This window comes from Rhinolophus sinicus, chromosome 11, assembly GCF_057876585.1.
Source record: "Rhinolophus sinicus isolate RSI-liver-muscle chromosome 11, RSI-T2T, whole genome shotgun sequence".
Classification (NCBI taxonomy): Eukaryota; Metazoa; Chordata; class Mammalia; order Chiroptera; family Rhinolophidae; genus Rhinolophus; species Rhinolophus sinicus.
Genome location: NC_142511.1, coordinates 1,721,744 through 1,742,650, shown reverse-complemented (window position 1 = coordinate 1,742,650; position 20,907 = coordinate 1,721,744). Strand labels below are relative to the sequence as shown.

General features: G+C 50.6%; 1 protein-coding gene across 2 annotated transcripts in view; it reads right to left on the bottom strand.

Annotated features, from left to right (window-relative positions):
- Positions 1-20,907, bottom strand: part of PBX1 (PBX homeobox 1) — a 236,371-nt gene that overhangs the window by 28,014 nt on the left and 187,450 nt on the right. For both annotated transcript variants that reach the window (XM_074322423.2, XM_074322425.2), the window contains exons 4-7: positions 18,959-19,203; positions 14,074-14,264; positions 9,509-9,644; positions 4,950-5,109 (exon numbers count right to left, since the gene is read on the bottom strand). In XM_074322423.2, coding sequence (XP_074178524.1) covers positions 4,950-5,109; positions 9,509-9,644; positions 14,074-14,264; positions 18,959-19,203 — 732 coding nt within the window. The remainder of the gene's footprint in view (positions 1-4,949; positions 5,110-9,508; positions 9,645-14,073; positions 14,265-18,958; positions 19,204-20,907) is intronic.

Sequence of the window (20,907 nt, the reverse complement as noted above, 5' to 3'; positions counted from 1 at the left end):
ACTTTGTGGTCTCGGCATTTCAGTGTCTCCAGACGTGTGCACAGCACGACCAGGGCTTCTGACTCTGATTCGTATCCAGGGGCAGTGACTGCGCTGAGGGAGGATACCCGCTGCCCACAAAAGAGCAGAAAGAAGTTCGCCCAGAAATCTAACAATGAGGGGAAGGCACCGCAAGGTGGAAAGAACTTATCATGGGGGTGGTGACCTGGGAAGGGCGTAACCCAGACAGTAATAATTGGCCTCGCCAGCCGTGCTGTGGGATTCTCACAGAACTAAAACAGAATCCCCTGGCTTGCAGGCAAGGTCAACTGGGATCCTTACCTGTGAGTGGCCGTAAAATAACCAGCAATTACTACCGTGTTCCCCGAAAATAAGACCTAGCCAGATCATCAGCTCTAATGCGTTCTTCAGAGCAAAAGTTAATAGAAGACCCGGGATTATATTATATTATATTAGACCCAGTCTTATATTATAGTAAAATAAGACCCAGTATTATATTATATTATGCTATGTTATATTAAAGACCCGGTCTTATATTACAGTAGAATAAGATTGGGTCTTATATTACTTTTTGCTCCAGAAGACGCATTAGAGCTGATGGTCCCGCTAGGTCTTATTTTCGGGGAAACATGGTAGAAGCATGCTTTGAGGTGTGCTTGCTACATAAAAGGTTCGGAATTTGGCGTGGAAAGGGAGGCAACGGGCTCGCACTAGCTGCCATCCAGACATTCAGGGCAGGTAGAGCGCCAACCTGCACTCAACTAGACAAAGAGGAGACAACGGGTCACCTATGGGTTCTACCGCATTCGCTCAGGCAACCATGATGATGTATGTGACGACGTGTTAACATCCATTCTCATGAGACAACTTCCCGAAGACTGTATATCTAAAGAAATTTCAAGAGGCTTCCATTTGTGCAGGGAGAAAAAACCAATTAACTTCATAATCCAAAAAACAGACTACTAATGACAAAGTTTTCACTTAGGGCAAGGATTCTTCTCCCGGGCACTACTGACACTTTGGCTAGATAGCTCTTGGTTGTGGGGCAATGTCACAAGGATTGCACAATGGTCAGCCACGTCTCTGGCATCTAGCCACTCGTTGCCATAGCACCTACCACCCCAAATTGTGACAACCCAAAACGCCTGCCAACATTGCAGAATGTCCCCTGGCGGGTGAGCTCCCCAGGGGAGCACCAATGACTAGAACAAGAACGGACTTACTTTTTCTTCCTAAGGGACTTGGCGTGTTTAAAGTATTCGCTCATTATGTCTCAGCATTTTTATGAAGCAGATGTATGGAAGTGCTGTCTAAGGTCTGCAGCTTAGAAATAAAAACTGGACAGACAGGTGGCAGCGGGATCGCAGTGGACCCCACACCACTCAGAGGCTCAGAAGAGAGAGCCTCTGGGGACGTCAAGCTGGAGTCTGTCTCATGCTTGCCTCTCTAGATGCTACGATTCTTCCCTGCCCCCAAATTGAAAGTCAGTATTACTTTCTGTTCATGCAGAAGTGAAACAGGGAAGCGTTGTCTGGTTCAATGTGAAATGCCTTGGGTGGGTGTGCCGGTCGGGGTTCTAGAGTTCCAGCTCCAGGCTGTGCTTTTATTTTCCACTTAGATATCGAAGGGAGAGAAACACAGCGGAGAACAGCAGTGGGAGACATCCTTTCACGAAGTTACAAAGGTTCCTGGGGGTTTCCTAGACGTGTCAGTCGGCCAACGTGGATAAGTGACCTGTTCTCATCAGTGCGAACTACACAGAAACTCTTCTAGGAAGCAGGTGGCCAGGGTTGTAATACGACGATCTTCCACCAACCCAGAAAAGCACCAACCTCCGCAATATGAATATACACAATGGTCAGGCTTCCGGCAACTAAACAGTGCCAGGGGCAGAACTTCCAAGGTAGAAACTGCCCGTGTCATGACATGAGTGTGCAGCTAAGCAAAATAATTAAAATCTGGGGGTGCTGATCCCCAGGAAGCACAGGGCTGCTTAGCCAATCAAAGATCCTGATAAAAAACTAACGGAGATGTTATGTCACGGCAACCTTCAGTGACACACAGCCAATTGCGTTCTTCTTGGACATTAAAATATTCTCCAACCTTCCCAACAGGTCCCATTTTTCTGAGATCTTAATTCTTGCTTTTATAATCTCACCCCAAATAGGAAATTGAGAATATACCCCTCAGGGTCACACCAGAAGAACTGTGGACCCAGGGTTATAACTATTGCTTCCATTGGCCCCCAGTTTTACTTTGTTTTTCAAAACTGAATTTCCATGTCTTCCTTCTCGGCTTCCTCTCTGCTCCGTCCACTTTGCTTAACCCACTGGTGTAAAACACGGTGTTTGCCAAGTACGTCTAAATGCTCCCTAATTCTCCCAGGTCCAGTTCTGAGTGGTTTTTATGAATTATGCTTAAGGAAATCGGGGGCTCGGCACATGGCAACAAACAGGAATATTTAGAAGTGGCCTAAACAAAGGTACTGAAGTACTGCTGTTCATACAGAAGCCTCTAGAGGGAAGAATATTTACTTGCAGAGGATCTTCCTTGGAGTGTAAATGAATATTTGTAGTTGGTAAAAGCTTCTGGAAACAAAAAACCAGAAAACCCTGTGCTGACCTTTAGGACATAAAACGTTCCCAGCTTCCAGAACTCTAGACTTCAAGCTCAGCTACAATGTCTTTTTGTGTATTAACCTTTTATTTAAAACGCGCTGCCCATGTTCACGATCATTTATCCTTTCGAATTATCGAACGGCTGACCCGATATTAGAAACCCCCTACGTGAGGAGTGTGCACGCTTTACAGTTCTCCCTTTGTCTGCGCAGTGATTTGGGTCGCGTTAAGAGCAACAGGAAATACAGCAAGGCCCATTTGTCAGTTTTCCTGATGAAACGTTTATCCGTCACAGCTCCATGCCGTGGACCATACATAACAGGGGTTTCTTTTGTCCCCATGTAGAGAAAGCCCTACAGAGGGGATCCTCTGAGTATTGTTTCCAACACCTTAATTGCAACGGGAAGGCTTCGCTCACATTTTCCATAATGATTTACTTGGGGCTCAACGTCGTCACGTGAAGCTGAAGTCACCAGAAAAATTCCTTCGAAAACGGTGATCACAGAGTGACATTCCAAGAGACCCGACATAATTCTTAAGTGCAGATAGGGGGTTCACATGCTTGCTTTTCTCCTTCTAAGTGCTTTCGGAAAGAAGAAAAAGTTACGGATGCAGTAACGCAGGGAGTCCTCAGGGCCTGTCGAAGGACTCGCCATAAATCACGCGAAGCCATCTGCGATGCAGACACATGAGGGACAGAAAAAAGTCATTTGATATCTGTTTTGCATTATGATAACCTTTGCAGGAGAGTTGCGTGTGTTTTTGCTAATGTTGACAAAACTGTACTTCTTCCAAAGAGACGAGGGAAAATGTCTGCCTCGCAGTGCGATTCAACTAGTGTTGCTGGGACTGAAGTGCTTAATAATGGACCAGCTGGGGATGAAGGAAACTCTGGTTCTTGAACCTGTTAGCCTCAGTGCATTGTCAATCATACCACGATGGGCAAAGAAGGAAAGACACACACACACACACACACACACACACACACACACACACACACACACAGACAACCCGCAGACGGCACATATGCTCTTCATAATTCCCCAACCTGGCGTGCTGGGAAAAATAAAAGCGGGTTGACTACTGCTGTCTTCCCACAGCCATGTTTAAAAGCCTCTCTCAACGGGCCTCTCTCAATGGTAGCGCCCCAGCCTGGAGAACCGCAGCGTAACGATGAGTATTTGTACATCTAGAAGCTCCCGGGAGACGTGAGCATGGAGTGTTATGTATGTCCAACAACCCCCACCACTACAATGAAAACTGATTTTAGTGAACAAACAAGCTTTGGGGTCAAAGCCACCACATACCCCCAACCATGTTGGAAATTCAATTTTTTAAATCACAGTATGATCTAACATACTTAAATGTGTGACCCTTTAAAATTAGAGGCACCCATTCTCACAGACGTGCACCCCCCCCTTCCCCAGTGCAAACCAATGCATCTGCTCATTGTGGGGAAAAATGTCAGCATCTGAGACCAAACTTATTTAATGAGGAAGTATTTCTCGTTTTTCCCTTTTAAAAAAGTACCAGCATGTCCTCATAGCATGCAAACACTAAAGTTATATTTTATGCATTACTGACTATGTTGTTTTCACAAGTGAAAAATTCAGAACTATTGATATAAGGCACACCCAAAAGTATTTTTCGTTAGCCTAAACTCTGAAATTAGTGATACAATGCAAAAAACCAATAGCATAGCACATGACTGATATTATAACATAAAAACTGGAGTCTGAATAATCTGAATTAATGACTAGCAATTTCCTTTGTGGTTTACATAAAGAAAACCCACAAAATAAAACAGTCAAGAATAACATATAAACAATGTATAGAAATAATCCCAGTCTGGCTTTGCAGACCAGAACATTCTCATGAGATACTTGCTAGCAGAACGAACATTCACGCATAGAATGCACGCTAGTAGGCGACTCAGACATTATGTGATGGGAACAGCAAAATACACAGGGGTGAAAACTGGATAGGAAACAGATTAAATGCTCGGACCCTGGGGACCACGGCTAAGTATCAGCTCTAGCTTTCTCACTGGCATCTCTGAAAGGAGAATTCAGAGGTCTTGTCATCCAAACCAACCACGGTACCTTAACTAGACACATCAGCGCATACCTGTAGGCCAGCCCATCTCATAAACAGTATCACAGCTTTGTGGAAATGAAAGGAAAAACCCACAGGGCCGTCAACAACCCAGAGGAGAGTCAAATACAGAAACCAACCAACCAGAAACCTAAAGCATGAAAGAAAAACCCCCGATGCAGGAGAAACAAGTATAAAATCGGAGCACACTCCCCCCAAATCAAAGGAAAAACTAACCAGCTGAGTTGGGAGTTGAGGGCGAGTTAGCTTGGCTTCCATGGGCTGACACATTGGTAGCGGTGACAGCCGTTTTGGCTGCGTAAATATTGGCTTCCTCTTGGAATTTACCTATGTTCTTCTTGTACCGGATTCGCTTATTTCCAAACCAGTTTGATACCTAGAGCGGTTGGAGAGAAGACGAGAGAGTTACGTTTCATCCTTCACAAACAGCGCAGCAGAAAAGGGCGAATGAGGGGGTTGAACAGCTGGGTCGTCTCAGCCTATGCCTGATTTCCCAGAATTCACACGGGCAAAGGTCTGAAGTGAGAGCTTCCAGAGGAGCGACTGTATAACCAGACATCCTCTCGCTCAGTGCAACACAAGCCAGCAAAACCTTGGCGACACAAACTTCCCAATGGAGGATTTCTCATTGAAACCAGGACCCTTTCAGTATACGGCAAGCATTTTGAATCTGCTTACCTCTCAAGCATACGACTCTAAAAAAACAGGCATTTGAAATAATAAGTGTAGTTTTGCAAGAATTTTCTTTGTTTTATCACAGCTAACGCTGACTCTGGGCGACAAAAATACATGGACCTTTAAACATCCTTATAAGGTAATATCAACACATGGGTGGTTTCATCGATGGAATATATTCAAATGTTTAGGGGTTACATACTTTCATATGGACTAGATTCTTGGCTGCATTGTACTACAGGCTTCAGCATCCACATACTTCCATCCACGAGATTTCCTAGTGTGGGCAAAGCCTGCTGTTACCGACATGAGGAAAAACGGAAGCGCACCACTGAGTATCCCTTTGAATTCCAGGCTTGCCCTGGTAAGTAAAATAAACCTAATTTACGTTCATTTGTTAATCTATTTCCTTCCTGAGGCTCACAGCAGCTGTCCTGCCTTGATTCTGATCCCCAGTTCCCTTTGCATCGAGACCTGTGCCAGATAAGAGGAGACACAGTGACATTCAAGCTTTACTCCCCTAATTCTGCCTGAAGAAGGAAAGTTTTATGCCACATAATCCAGATGTGATTTCATACGAAAATGCGGTGGTTTTTCTGTAATTACAAAACAAACCACGACTTTGGTGAGGGAAGGGGAGGCTGACAACTCATGTACCACAGCCCACACATAATTTTTATGTACCCTGAAAATGGCAGACCAAGAAAATTCTTGCAAAACTACACTTATTTTTAAATACATTAGCCAAATGGAACAATCTTATAAGCTAACCCTCATAGTCCTACGCCGTGAATACTGCAGTGGAAATGCCACGTTTTTGTTGTAAAACTCAAACCATGCCATTGCAATATTAGTGAACGAGAGAAAAAATTCTTTAAGCAAATGCTTCACTAATTATTGTGCATGCTGGTGCCGACAGGAAAATAAGAGTTCAACCAGAAGACAAAGGGCCTGTGGGTCCGTTCAAGACGACTGTGCATCTAATTTTACCCCCAAACTCATGTTTTTATTGATATAACTTTTCACTATTCATGTGCATCAATCGTAATTGTGGTTGCTTTTTGACTTCTAAGTGGAACAGAGAGAGGAAAAGAGGCAGGGAGAGTTTTCAGAGGGAACTTCAGATTTTTCTGAAGAAAGGGGGGCAAAGATGAAGGTAGTGTGGGGGCACGTTGGAGGCAGAAAGAAAATGCCTGGGGGCTAATTAAATCAGCAACAGGAGAGGTCGAAAGAGAAGGAAGCGGGTGAGGAGGGGCCTGTGGGGACGCCGCCCATCTCAATGAGAAGAGCAGAGCTGAGAGGGGAGACCCCAGGTCACGTCAGCACTTCCTGTGTGGTCCACCTGATGGCGTCACACGCCAGGACAATGCACAGAACTTGTGTTCTGGTTCATGAACTCTGTCCAGCCCCATGGACCCTAAGGGTCTGCTGTGTGCGAGGCAACAGGGGCACGCCGATGACACAGCCTGAAACAGGTACAATCACATTTTGAACATGTTAAGTTTGAAGAGCCCGGGGGCTAGGGCTACGGCAACGTCTAGGGGACAGTAAAAGCTTGTTCAGACAGGTGCCCAGCCTCCTGTTTCCCCCTCCCCCATCACCGTGATTCAGGACTGGGGAGCACCGATGAGTCCACACACCTAACGAGCTGGTGCTGTCCTCCCAGCAGCACTGGTGTGGAGGAGGCAACGAGAGGACGGTGCACAGGTGGATTTCACCTGGACGTTGGTGCGTGAGCGTAGCTTGGATTTGGATCATGAGGAGACTCAAGAGTAAGTAGATTTCAAAAGAATCTGTGACTTTAACAAAATGGTTGAGAGCCATAGGTTGGGGCATGAAGGGATGAGGGCGAAAGAAAGACTATTTGAGGGCCGGCAGAGGCAGTAGATCGTCTAAGAAGACTGAGTAGGACGGGCCCAAGAGGACGGAGGCAACTACAGGAAGAACGGTACCAGGGAAGCCCAGGTATAAGAGTTTCAAGATGGACGGGTGATGAAAGAAAGACAGAGACAGAGACAGAGACAGAGAAAGTAAGGGCGAAGGGAAGGAAGGAGGGAGCGAGAAGGGGACAGACAGATGAAGGGTGGAAGGAAAAAGGAAGGCAGACAGTTCGAAGGGCATCCCCTAGTTTGGGAACCAGATGGAGATTAAATCACGTGGTCCAAAGAACCATGCCTGGTGCTAGATGGGGCAACTAAGACCCAACAAGAAAGCGTGAGTGCCCTGAAATCTCACAGCTGACTCGTGGCCTAAGCACGCTCCCAGCCAAGTGCCCTTTCCATGACATCATATCGTATTGTCTCCCGTGAGACCTGCTTGGCAACGGTGGGAGTGGTGTGATGGGGAAGGAAGACTGGCATGGCCTTGGGGTGGGCGGAGGAAAGGAAAAGGTGGCCCAGTATGTAAATAGTCATTTTCCTGGACAAACTATTTGCACCTAGAGTTTCCACAATGAAGGAAGTGAAGGTTGCTGGGACAGGCCCAGACTGCACCTTCTACCAACATACAATACAGACTCTCTCCTGAAGAACTTATTCTACCGTGTTTCCCCGAAAATAAGACCGGGTCTTCTATTAATTTTTGCTCCAAAAGACGCATTAGGGCTTGTGTCCAAGGGATGTCCTCCTGAAAAATCATGCCAGGGGTTATTTTCCAGTTAGGTCTGATTTTCGGGGAAACACAGTATCTTCAGGAGGGACCTGGAATTCCGAATCCCAGAACGTGAGTTCAGGTAACATGGAAGAGTGCATGTCTGACACTCACTGCCCGAGTCAGTGCTGTGGTCCACACCTGGAGCCACTTCTCCAACACGCAGCAAACATCAGAAACACATCAAGTCTCTTTTCTCATGAACACAGAGTCTAGATTGGGAGAAGACTCCTCAGATACGCAGACAAAACTAGGCCACCTGAGTTTGTCCTGATGGTCAGCTTTCCCAGGATTGTCGAGACTGCAGATAACCTTTGGCTGAGTCCCAGCACCTAAGGAAGGTCTGAGTTGCAAAGGAGCTTGTCCTGTCTACCTCATCTTTGTGTTCCTAAGCCTGCTGCAAACCCACCCAGAGCTTGTTGGGGAGACCCGCAATCTCTCCAACAATACCCTCTTGGAGTCTGGACTCTGACTAGGGCTGATTCTCCTCGGCTAAGTGCAGGGTGTTGGGCTCGGCACCCTGCAGGGACACATAGAAGCCAGGCTTCAACTGCAGCAAGTGCAGACACTCAGCTCGTACAAAACAGCATCTACGTCGCTGGTGTAAAGGTTACATGAAATTTCTCACTGGAGTAGGGCTTGTCTCCCCCTACTCCCCCCTTTTATGGAAATATCAGTACATTTGGTTCCCTTGCATGTGATACAATCCTGAGAAAAACTTTCTGTGAGCGATTTCAGAACTGTCCCTCCTGGTCCCAACTGGAGACCGGTGGTGGTATTCGGGGCTCAGTCTAAGAAGTGTGGACGGACCGTCTGGGGAGACAAAGTGCACACACATACACCATCGCCCACTGTTCTACTTCGTATCCGTGCTGAAGGCTCAGCTCTACACAGCTTGTATATCACGCATCTTTCTGTGTCAACAGGCACCTGCTACGTGTATTACTCTTTGGGGGGAGGGGGCACTTGGTGACATTTTGGGCAAGATGCCAATGCAATCGCAGTGATACGTTAAATTCCTACACTCCATCGGGGAGCAGGAGTGCATCAAGAGAAGGCATTTGAGTCCCTCTCATTTACAAGTTCCATCCCCTGACTTGTAAAGTTCCTGGGCTGGGCAAACCAAAAGGGAGCTAAGGAACTGAGCGTGCTTGAGGAAACACGAGAAGTGCAGATAGCTTCCCGAACGCCGGTGAGAACCCTCCCCACTTAAAGCCGGGGGCCTCAGGGAGAGGAGCCCACCTGGGGTCTGCACGACGCTGCACTCCCGCTTCTGCTGGCCCCGCTCCAGCTGCCCCGGTCCTTACCCGGAAGCTCTCCTATCTGTACACATCACATGCTTACTTGCCACCTTAGGGCTCTAGCGGCTGGAACCCACGAGGCAGCAAACCTCCAGTCCCTGCCATGTGGCTCCACCCTGGCCGGCCGCAGGCTGACCTTGGGGCCCTCACCTGGGACACGGTGATGCCGCATTTCTTGGCTAACTCCTCTTTGGCTTCCTCACTGGGGTAAGGGTTGCTGAGATGGGAATAGAAATATTCATTCAGGATTTCCGTCGCTTGCTTGTTGAAATTCCGTCTCTTCCGCCTGCATGAGAAAGGAAACAAACACGACGACAAAGTCAGGTTCACACCAAATCCACATCAAAAGGGCGAGAAGAGGACCCACTTCTGGGGGGAGACACCTTTTTTTAAGCAAAAAGTAGATCAGAGGAGATTTGAGCAAAGGGACTGGATGCCAAAACCATCACCAAAAGCATCTGTTAAATGCTCAGCTGTGCACAGAAGGGTCGCGAGAATTCCTACATCACGAGCGTGAAGTTTCAAAACTCAAGCCCTCTTGCATCCTAGACCAACTGGATGTCGGCCGGGTGAGCTGAGGTGTGTGTCTGAGCCTCGGCCTCTCCAGCTAAAAGGGAAGAGGGTCACAGGGACCTCGGGGGCGAGAGGAAGGGAGAAGCGAGGCGACAGGGGGCAAGCCCCGAGCACGCACCTGTGCACAGACCACGCTAGGACATTCCCTGGACAGAGTGGGGACGGGGCTCCCTCCTGCCAGGTGCCAGGCCTTGGGCCTCAACCCTCAGAGCAATCAATGCAAGTGACTCACTTTTCACAACTAGTGAGGTAGGAACGGTCACTCCCACTTCTCAGCGGAAGAGCTGAGTCCCATGGTGACACTGCTGGTCTGTTACGGAGCCAAGATAGGACTCAGGCCTGCCTGAGGCAAAGCCAGACTCCTTCTGCACACTCTGCCTCCTGGCAATCACGCCTAGGGCCTCCACAGCCCTGAGTCAAACAGAAGTTGCCGTTTCCTCTGTATTCTCTCCCCATGTGCGTGCACGTTTAAAAGGCATCTGGGAAGAGGGCCTGGGACAGGCTGAAATGACCCCTGACTGTTGCCCTCCCTCCAAAGGAGACCAGCGACGTATCCTAAGTGAGAACAGCTGCTGAGGAGCAAACCAGCAGCCCACAGACACCTCTCTAATATACAGGGAGCGGGAAGGAAGACCGCTTTTTGAAAAAAGGCCATTTTCTGCCTTTTAAAAAAGTGCTAATTGAACTAATGCGAAGCGAGAACCCTTTACTGCCTTGTCCTGGAGAAAGCCAGTGGGAGTGGGGAGTTGTGTGGGGACCAGCTCAGGAGGTGCCGGAGGCCCCCCACCCCCTCGGCTGGGTCCTCCTTTACACCAGCTCTATTAGCACGTTTCTGTTTCTTGCTTTTATCCAAAGCTGTTCCTTGTGGAAAAGACTTCCAGACATCCCTGGTTATGCCAGGGCCCAGAATTTCCCGATTTAGCCAACAGAAAGCACTGATCACCTTGCTAGACAGGAAATTCAGCTAATATTGTATTTTCCGGGTCCCACTTGGATTAATTAGCACAATAAAGTGCCTGATTTTACCGATGAACACCATCTGCCCACAGGTGTGAACCACATCTGTCCAGATCACGCCAAGACCACGTCACTCTCCCAAATCACGCTGCGTTTCTGGGTCACCCAGCATCAGAAGTCGGGCAGACTGGATTTAAAGCCCAACTAAAAAGTCGGCGTGTGTTACAAGCTCTTGCAGGAGGGAAAGAGCCAGTGGCTCAGGCAGGTCTGCAGCCTCGCTGTACATCACCTCTGGCTTCTTCTTCGCCTAAAGACAGTGGTTTGGAGCCTGGGCCCCAGCCCCTGAAAGCTCCCCGAATCGGGAGAGCGCATGCGAGGTGGTTTGCATTAGCATCACAGGGTATTTGTGGGGACTCTTCCAGCTGAGCTCAAAGGCAGCCTGTGGGACAGGGGGTGGTGAGGGGAGGCGACAGCTGCCCTGGCTCTCTCGTCCTCTTCCTTCTGCTGTGCAGTGGTCCCTGAGTCGGCTCGTGGCCCCTGACGTCCCTGCTGACACCTCTTTCCGAGGCGGTCTCAGTCTAGGGCCTGTGAAATCCTGGGACCAGGATTTTTCAGTTTCAAGAAACCTTGTGAAAACAGCACACTTCTGAAGATAACGTTATTCGTGCTCAGGCGCCTGGTTTCTTTGCTTTGGCTTGAAGTGTTACCGGCTCGGTGAGCTAACATTTGAGATTTCACGCCAATCAAAAGCATGGAGCGCCAACGATTTAGGTTGTGAATTTAAGAAATGTGGAAGTTGGTTACTGGATAAATGTCGCATTTTAGGGACGAAACCTTTGGAATCAGAGTGATGGAGGCTGGGCAGTGTGGTTACCGTGGACATACACTGCTAACGCCCAAACGTCCCCGCCCTAAGCCCGGGCTCCGTCCACAAACTGGCTCCCTAACACGCCCCACCTTTCACTCAAAGCAGCTCCATATTTTCTGTTACCCACATTATAGAATGGCATCACCACAGCGATGGTTCATCGCATTTGCTAATTCATTCGTTCATTCGTTCATTCATTCCTACACCTGAGCTCCCAGCACGTGCACGACGCTGAGTCCTTCCCAGCTCTTCCTGCTGCCTCAGCTTCAGCAGACGGAGCAAGTCCTGCCAGTTCTATTCTCCCAAAGCCGTCCCTTTTGTCCCCTCCTTACTGTCACTGCTATTTTTGAAATGGGTTTAGGAAGCCACTGTCTGTCCTCTAACGGTCTGGCGAGCGCTGTCCAACGGCACTTTCTGCAGGGAGGCAAATGCTCTGCATCTCTGCTGCCGGCACACAAGCCACCGGCCACGAGTGGCTACTGGGCGGTGGGACTGTGGCTGGTATAACTGGAGGGCGAAATTTAAAATGCTATTTATTTTTGTTTTACTTTAATTAAGTAAAATTTAAAGGCATATAGCCACATACAAGACAGTGTCCGAAGCAGGAAGAGCCCTGCTCTGGGAGCGATTGTCCCTCTGGAGCCAACGTGAGCACGGAGGCCACGGCTGGTGGGAGTGAAAGGACCCAAGTACAACGCCCGCTTAGCTCTCAGTCCTTTAGGGTCTGACCTTGCAGTGGACTCAGAAGAACTCACGCTGGGAGGAATCCTGTGGACACCGGCCCTGCTTCCCCCTTCTCCCCGACTTCTTCCTCGGACAGAATGTAGTCTGGGCCCAACTTTTCCTTTTTTCAGTATCTGCCAACATAAATACCAACTCCAGCATTTTAACGAGGGCAGTTTCCATGGGGATGGCAGCGGCTGCACACAGGGAGGGGCCCAGACAGAGGCCACCAGTCCCTTGCACCTCACGCCATGTGGCACCGCCTGCTTTAAAGAAGTCCGGCTGGCAGCAGGCCAGGGTGAGGGAGACGCACAGGGGTCCTACTTCACCCCTCGCCAGCTGGGGAAAGCTACCTTCATTTTCTCTTTCTCTTGACGGACTCTGGGGTTCGACTGGCCCAGAGACACGCTGTTAGGGGGCATTCTCATTTCAGGTCCCATGTGACCCAAACGGACCGGATAAAAGGGGGTGTAGGAGATGCCAGCGGGTTTTAAAGAGGTCTGTGGACTCTAAAGACACAATTGTGAACAGAGAGAAAAATACTGGCACAAGTGATGTAAGACGGCTGAAAAATACATGATTCCAGGCGTGAAGACATTCCATAAGAGAAGCCAATCTTTGATTAAAAGGGACACAACTACGATCGTGAAATGGTACATTAGCCCAACACATCTGAGGTTTTCATAATAAAAATCATAGGTTGGGGTTATTTTCAGAAATTGAAATAATGAAGGGTGGAATCTGCCTTTATAGCAGACGGCTAATTTAAGATGAACTCTGGATCACAAAGGGTACCCACAGGCTGAATGATATCTGTTAGATCAATTATCAAAATATTCTTCTAGCGCAGAAAAGGCACCCGCTTACAGGCTGGATAACGGAAGCCAAAGAAATCAATGGGATTTGCATAAATCCTTTGGTCTCCAGAGTCCGGGGGCCAAGAAGTGGTGGCTTGTCCTCTGGTCTCAGTTTCTGCCTTAAGGGACCTTTCTATCCATAGCCACCGCACTCCTTGAACTCACGGTAAAGTCACGAGCGGCAGTGCCAGACAGCAAACATCAAACCCTGAGTAAAGGTTTGGCCCCATCAGCCAGCACCGTCCCCCTCTGTGCCCCGGGGACCATGTCCATCCACCTCTGCACGCCTAGAACATAGCCTAGAGTGTGACACGTGTGCCCCACCTGAAATGTCTGTGGAATTGAGCTGAGTGCTCACTCAGCCGCAAATAGTGTGGAGAAGATCCCAGCTCTCAGACTGGAGAAAGTGTGTCATTGCCGTGTGCCCCGAGTCACAACACGTAGCTGTAAAGGGGGAACCCCAAGAGCCCTGCCGTTTTCATCGCTGTAGCTAAGTCACCCTGGTCTCTAGTGATGAAACTCACTCCCCACACCCCCTAATCCCACGTTTTCCTGCCGCTCCTGAGAACCAGAAGCATGTCCAGCCTCGCAGCCCTCTTATCCTGACCTGGGACCCTTCCGCGGCCACCACCGGCTGGGCGTTTAACAGGGTGGACACAGCCTGGAGGGGGGGACCGGCCGCAAACTCCAGCCCTGGGCCAGCGGTTCCCCGAGGACGGGGGACCCCGGAGACTCACCGCGCATCCAGGAAGCGGGACCGCAGGATCATGACGGCCTCGCACGTGCTCTGCTTCAGCTGCATCTGGATGGAGCTGAACTTGCGGTGGATGATGCTGACCATGCGCTCGATCTCCTTTGGGGAGATGGGCCTGGTCCGGCTCTGCTCGCGCAGCAGGTTCATGACGTGGGTGGTGAACTCGTTGCAGGCCTGGAAGGGCAGGGCAGTGAGCACCGGGCGTGGGGTCCCGGCAGCAGTGCGTGGGGTGCCGCGGGGCCTGGGGGTGCCAGCTGTAGCATAGGGGCCCCAGCACCTGCGTGGGGGTCCTGGCTGCCGCGCGTGGGGGTACCAGACACAGCGCGTGTCACGTCTGCATGGAAGGCTGTGCCTGCCACTGTGCAGAGAAGGGAAACCGGGCTTGCTCGTAAAATTTTGTCAAGTCAGAGGCATAGGATCAGTGCCTGGGAATCCCTGTCAGCCCACCAGACTCTAACCTTTGAACACAAGGTAGGGTTTTTTTAATGGGAGAAATTCTTAATCATTTTTTTTTAATTCTTAATCATTTTGTTTCATGATTTTATTACTGTGAAATACAAGGACATGAATTCTAGTATAAAACACACCTCACAGCCCTTGACCCCAGTGCTCACAGCCAGAGAGTTTGGGGTCATGTGAGGCATGGACTCCCTACTTGGTCCGTTACCTGGGACACAGCCAGCACCTCCGAACACTCAGTGTGGGGATGAGTAAGCAGCCAGGAGGGAATTAGGAGCTGTCTTGGCAATCCGTGCCTCCTTCCACGTGGACTGGAAGAAGCCCCTCCCACACTGGCCTTCTGAATCCACTACACCGGTAATACAGGGACCCCGACCACAGAGGCCCAGAGAAAGCAGGAGCACAGCCCTCAGAGGAGTCGGGGGCCTTCCCAGTAGAAAGGGCCCCCCTTAGGCTGGGGACTGACCTGCCACCAGCTGCAGGAGGGAGACCCTTTTCCCACTGCCTTCCGTGACTGTTGGGAAGGCTGTGGTCCAGAGACATGAGGGCCCTTTCCAAAGCCACACAGCGAGAGGTGGCCACGAGGCTGGCCGCGAGCAGCTGCTGCCCCAGGCCAGGGGCTCGGCCTGTCCCAGAGCCCTCTGAGTAGCCTGGAGGGGCCTACGGGGGAGGGGCCAGATGGAAGTGCCCACAAGGGCGCAGGCTCCCTGCTGGGAAGCACGGTGCTGGGCCAATAATAATACATTTTATTCCGGTGGATAAAAATCCCTGCACTATCTGATGTTATCCAGGGCTTCCCATCGGGGCCTCTGGGCTCTGCCCTAAACAGACAGAGAGGTCCCTTCACCCACCGCTCAGGTGGGGCAAGGCAGCTGCAGACCAGCTGCTGGGGCACAGCGCACAGCGCACAGTGCACGGGCGCTCCCAGCCCACCTCGGAGGGGTGGATCGTCGTGACCCAGATTTCTGCAGGACCTTAGAGGCCCACACTCGGCCCTTCAGAGGCTGGGCGGCCTCCGTTGGTAACGTGAGGGGCTGGAGTCATGGCTGTTAATAAATGGAGCCCTCACAGACTGGAGGCTTCTGTGACAGAGGGGGCAGCTGTAGACTGTCATGAAGACGGTCCCTCCCCATAGCCCGGCTCCAGCAGCCCCCAGAGAGTGGAGGCGCTTCTGAAAGGACAGGTCGCAGGTTCCAGCGCGAAGCCACTCCTGGGAGCAGCAAACGAAGGCAAAGTCCCTTGGAAAGCCTCGTGGGAGGCCGAGAGCTTCCGCTTACTTACACCCTGCACTCGACTTCTTCCCTTAATCCTTCCAGGGGATGTGGTGCCAACGTCACCCACGGATGGAACTGGGATTTGGGGCACCGAGCCCAGCCCAGTGGAAGAACAGCCCCGGAAATGCCCGCGGCGTTATTTGCAAAAGCTGAGGAAGCCGGCAAAGCTCCACGGGCATCCTTTTCAAATAGCACTTGCGCCAACATTCAGGTTTCCGCCATTACGGTTCCATCTCGTGGGATGCGACAGCTCTTATCTCCTGAGCTACCAGTGTCATCTGCTGAAAAGTTCTTTCCCAGCCCCAGGCACCCAGCCCCGAGGAACGACAAAAACAATCTCCTTCCTTTCTTTCTAATCGAAGTCTCTAGAAGCCTTCTTTATTTAATAACCTCGGGGTGAAGCCAGGGCTGGTTCAGGTAGTTTTTGTTTTTTGGGTTTTTTGGGGAGCGGTGGGGTGAGGAGGGCTATGACAGCTCATTACTGGAGAGCTAATGGATCGGCTGGTTACCTACCACCACCACACTGAAGACAAAACAGACCGAAACAACGAACGCTACTAAGACATGGTCAGTTTCATCATTTCATCTGGATACTCCAAAAATGCAGAGTGACATTTTTCCTTTACTGAGGTTTCCTAGCTTTAAAAAACAAGCTCCCGCAAGGAATGGTTACAGGAAAATGAAGAAGATAGATCTCTCAGACATACTAGCTAGAAGGTTAATGGCCTGATTTCCCTACAACTGCTATTTACTATAATTAACAATACAACTAATATTAATAAATGATCGAGCACCCAGAGGGCGTTAAGCGTGCTCATTTCTCACCCAGAAAATGCCCACATAAATAGGAAACGGTTTTGTAGTGCTTTTCGAGAATAATCCATATAGACTGCTACTGACTGCCACACTGACGTCACCTGCTCTGGAATGATGGCGTTTTTCCTGACGTTCCCAGCTTCCAACACCTGTATTATTTAGAATAGGTAGCTATCCATGGACGCTTCTGAAGGACACATCTTTATCACCAGTCTCGCTCAGGCACCAGCGATCTGGTCCTCGGAAGTAACAGCGGACACGCCGGTCACCTCAGTGTGTACAGAAGGGTGCGCTCTATCCGTATTAAGTGGAGTCGGGCCTCGTTCCCATAGGAGCCTGGGGGCTAAGTGTCAAACACTGGATTCCAGGGCACACTGGATCCCACACTGGAGGTGTGACCCGGACACATCACCTTGTCGCTTCACCTGCATTTCCTCACCTTTATGGACATAGAGATGGTGAGAGTAGCCGTCCTGGGAGCGCGGCCAAATGCCAGGAGGAACAAGTACAATTATGTGGGCAAAAGTGCTCCCCTCGCTTTGGATGGGGATGAAGGGGTGACAAGGGGGTCCTTCTATGTTGCTGGCAACCTGAGAATAAAGCCGGGTTTCAACACCTTCCAGACTCACATCCATTCCACTTAGGGGCTTAGTGGGGAAGCCACACTCTGGGCTCTTCTTGTGCCCCTGGACTTTGGCGTGAGTCATCCTGGATGACAAGCTTACACAGATGGTTATGCCAGAGACCAGGCTCAGTGGCGAAGTGAAGGGGGAAGAACCCAAGCGGCCACCTGGGGACCCCTGCAGATGTCCCTGTCCCTCTTCCCAAGTTATCCCTTAGCTTAGGGCAGACTCTGGACTCCAAGATGATGGGCCAGGCGGGGGACCCTCTCGTGGGTCAGCCAGCCCTCTGATCTCAGCAGCTCCTGGGCTCTGGGGAAATGTCTACATGAGCCAACACTATGGCAAGAACGTCTGCTCTTTCCCAAGGTGAGGGCGATGACACGCAGGTTCTAACACGGGCCTGGACTGCTTTCGCGTTCCTTCCCACGAGCCCTCCCCACGCCGGTCTGATGGCTGGATTTCAGCATGACTGACTTCACGCTTCACGGCAATTTTTTTTTTCTCTTGTGAAAGAGGGGACCTTGTAGAAATCCATTTCAAAGGTAGATAGGAATACAATAATGAAACTTTCTTCACTTTAAATTTTAAACTGCCTATTTCTATTTTAAAATTTAAATTTTCTATTAAGTTTGCATTTGCCTTCTGTCTAGAGTCATAAGTGGATGTGGAGCGTCTATGACCATTTACTTTTCCCCTCGTCTTTCGTGACTCTTAGAAAAGGAAGCCAGAAACCTAACAATTCAATGAAAGTAAGTCAACTGTAGAACTTGCATCCAAAGAGGTGACAACAAACGTATTTATCAACTAAGTGATGGCAGGAAGGCTGATATTAAGACATTCCTTAAAAAGGAGTATTGTTCATATTCACCTGAGGAAGCCATATTGGTGTGTAAGTGTGTGTGTGTGTGTGTGTGTGTGTGTGTGTGTAGGGAGGAGAGGGTTTCTTATCCTTCGCTTCACATGACGTTTACAGCCGTGACATCCTTGACCCCAAACTGCAGCTTTTGCCATAAACCCCCCGCTCTCAGTGCAGCAGGTGTGGAACCCTGGGACCCACAGACCCTCAGCGGAGTGTCGGCACTGGAATCCACGTCTGCCTGACCCCAAGGGTCCCGGGACCCTCTCCTCATTTCCTAGAGGGAGGTTCGTACCACATTGCACATCACGTTCTGTAACAAGGACAATGTGTGTGACTCTCCATTGACTGCATCTGGGTAGAGCTGGGGACTTCACGGCCAAGTTCTAGCCTTGTATCCTCTCCCACAGGATTCCAGGAACCCCGGGAAGATGAGGAATCCCCCCAAATACGGAGCAAACAAGGACCAGGGAAACCACCGACGTCCTGGGCAGGTTGGATGGTGACTGCTCATGGCCTCTGTCGCCCTGACCGGCCCTGGCTGCTCGCCTCGGGCAGGTAAGCCCAGGTCCCAGTACTGCGTCTCCCTCCTATGGACGATCCACGCCACCTGACATCGCCACGTATAACTGAAACATGCTTTAACGCTGCTGTGTCAGGTTTGCCTGGGTGTTTCACAGTAGACGCCATGGGCGAGTGGGCCCCAGCTCCCTGAGTGGCTCTGCATGAGGCGGAAATGCTGGACATGCAGAGCCAGTGCCGGGGTGGCCGCCCCAGTGTGTGCGAGCCCCCAGCCCTGCTTCCTCCATCCTTCCCGAAAGGGCCAGAGGCCGCGCTTACCTGCTCATACTTCTCCAGCTCCGTGTGATAGATCTGCCGGATCTGGGATAGTTTGGCTCTGTAGTCGGAATGCTCCACCGAGTTGTCTGAACCTGCCCCTCCGGACGCGGCTGCTGCCGCCGCTGCCGCCGCCGAGCCTCCACCCTTCTCGGGCCCGGCCACGCCCTCCGCCAGCAGCATGTTGTCCAGGCGCATCAACTGGGGGTCAGTGGGCTCCTCTTCTTGGGCCCCCCGGATGCTCAAAACTGCAGGGAGACAAGCGGGAGGGGGGGTTGTGAATAGTGACCCGTCCACAAAGTTAAAACTAAAACCATCGGTCGTGTCTTCTGGCTGAAAAGTCACCAAATTATTGTCAACGTGGCACCTGAGGAATGGGTGAGGGGCTGCAAAGAGAGGAGGGAGGGGGGTCGTGGGGAGAGATTTGCTTTTTTCCCAAAATGAATTAGACTCCCTTCCACACGGCCCCTAGAATTGTCCCACTCACGGAGGCAGGAAGCAGAGGAGCGGAGCCAGGGGCTGGGGAGGGGACGCAGTGTTCAATGGGGACACGGGCTCCTCCGGGGACATGAAAAGTCCCTGAGAGAGTGATGACGTTTGCACAACCGTGTGAATATACTTAATGCCACTGAACTGCACGCTTAAACAGCTAAAATAGTAAATGCTGTCACGTATATTTCACCACAATAAAAGGAAGTCCAAAAGTACCCAAGATTAATTATATCAGAATCTAATTTTAGCTTTCATCCCCAAACTGCCAAATTTGAACTCAAGGAAAAGCATTTCCTTCTCCAAATGTAACTTTAGATTTCTGTGAGTTTGTGGTTTTATACTCTGACTTTGCAATAGTTACCAGCCTACACTGTCATTTCCAAAATAACCTAAACCAGGTAAGTCCACTTAATTTGGGGTGAAATCCTAAGACCATTTCGCTAGGCCAGCAGAGAGTGCAGACGGGCTGGCCGTGGAGTGGGAACGTGGAGAGCAAGCCATTCTAGTTGGTGAGGACTCTGTCCCGTTGGCAACCAGGGCAAGGCCCTTTCCCAAGCTGTGTGGGGCCTTGGAGAAGCCAGCGTCCCGGGGGGACGGCTCCGCTTTTTATTAAACTCCCAGGACCATTAGGGGTGGGGCATCGGGGCTGAAAGAGACCAAGCGATTTAGCAAATCAGCCGAGGAGCTAGGCAGTCTCTTTTCACTACCATCAGAGAACCTGCCATAAAATAAATCACTCATCTAAACTCGGTTTAGTTGTCAGCAGCCAAGTCTTTGTAGGAAGGCAACTTGAAAAGAATTTCCAATTGAAAAAAATTGAAAAAAAAATTGGGTCGTGGAGAAGAAGAGGGACGTAGTAAAGGGCCAGATGGGGTCCCGTGTCCCCTCAGACTTTGGGGATGGGAAGGGAGGGTCCGCGTGGGTCAGTGGAGAAAGGAGCTCTGAGCAGTGACAGTCAAGAGCTGTGTCAGGGCGGGCACATCTGAGGAGCCCCTGGGGCGGGTGCCAGGTCATGTGTAGGAAGGCGGCCCCCTGAGGTTGTGACAAGGAAGGTGACATGAACTCAATGTGAGGGGACTTGCCGATGCCCAGGGCGCTGCATCACAGAGGGGCCCAGCAGAACAGGTGGCAGTGCCCACATGCTCCTGGCTTCTACCAGGCGCGATGAGAGGCGACCGTGAAAGCTGCTGAAAGGAAACCCCAACTCTACAGCATAGACTCGTGCGACACGAGAGAGTCCGGTGGAAAGTGAAGCCACGCGGCCGGGAGCAGAGGATAAAAGCCACGGGGTAGAAACGTGCTCCTTGGTGAAGCCATAAAGGGTGGAGGGGAAAGGAGCCTGTGGGGAAGACGGTCAGCAGGGACGGAGGGGGTCACCCCTGCACACGAGCCCCGTGCACCTTACTGCCCAGGCCGCTGTCACCTCTGCATTTCTAACGCTCTGCGGCACTAAAATAAAG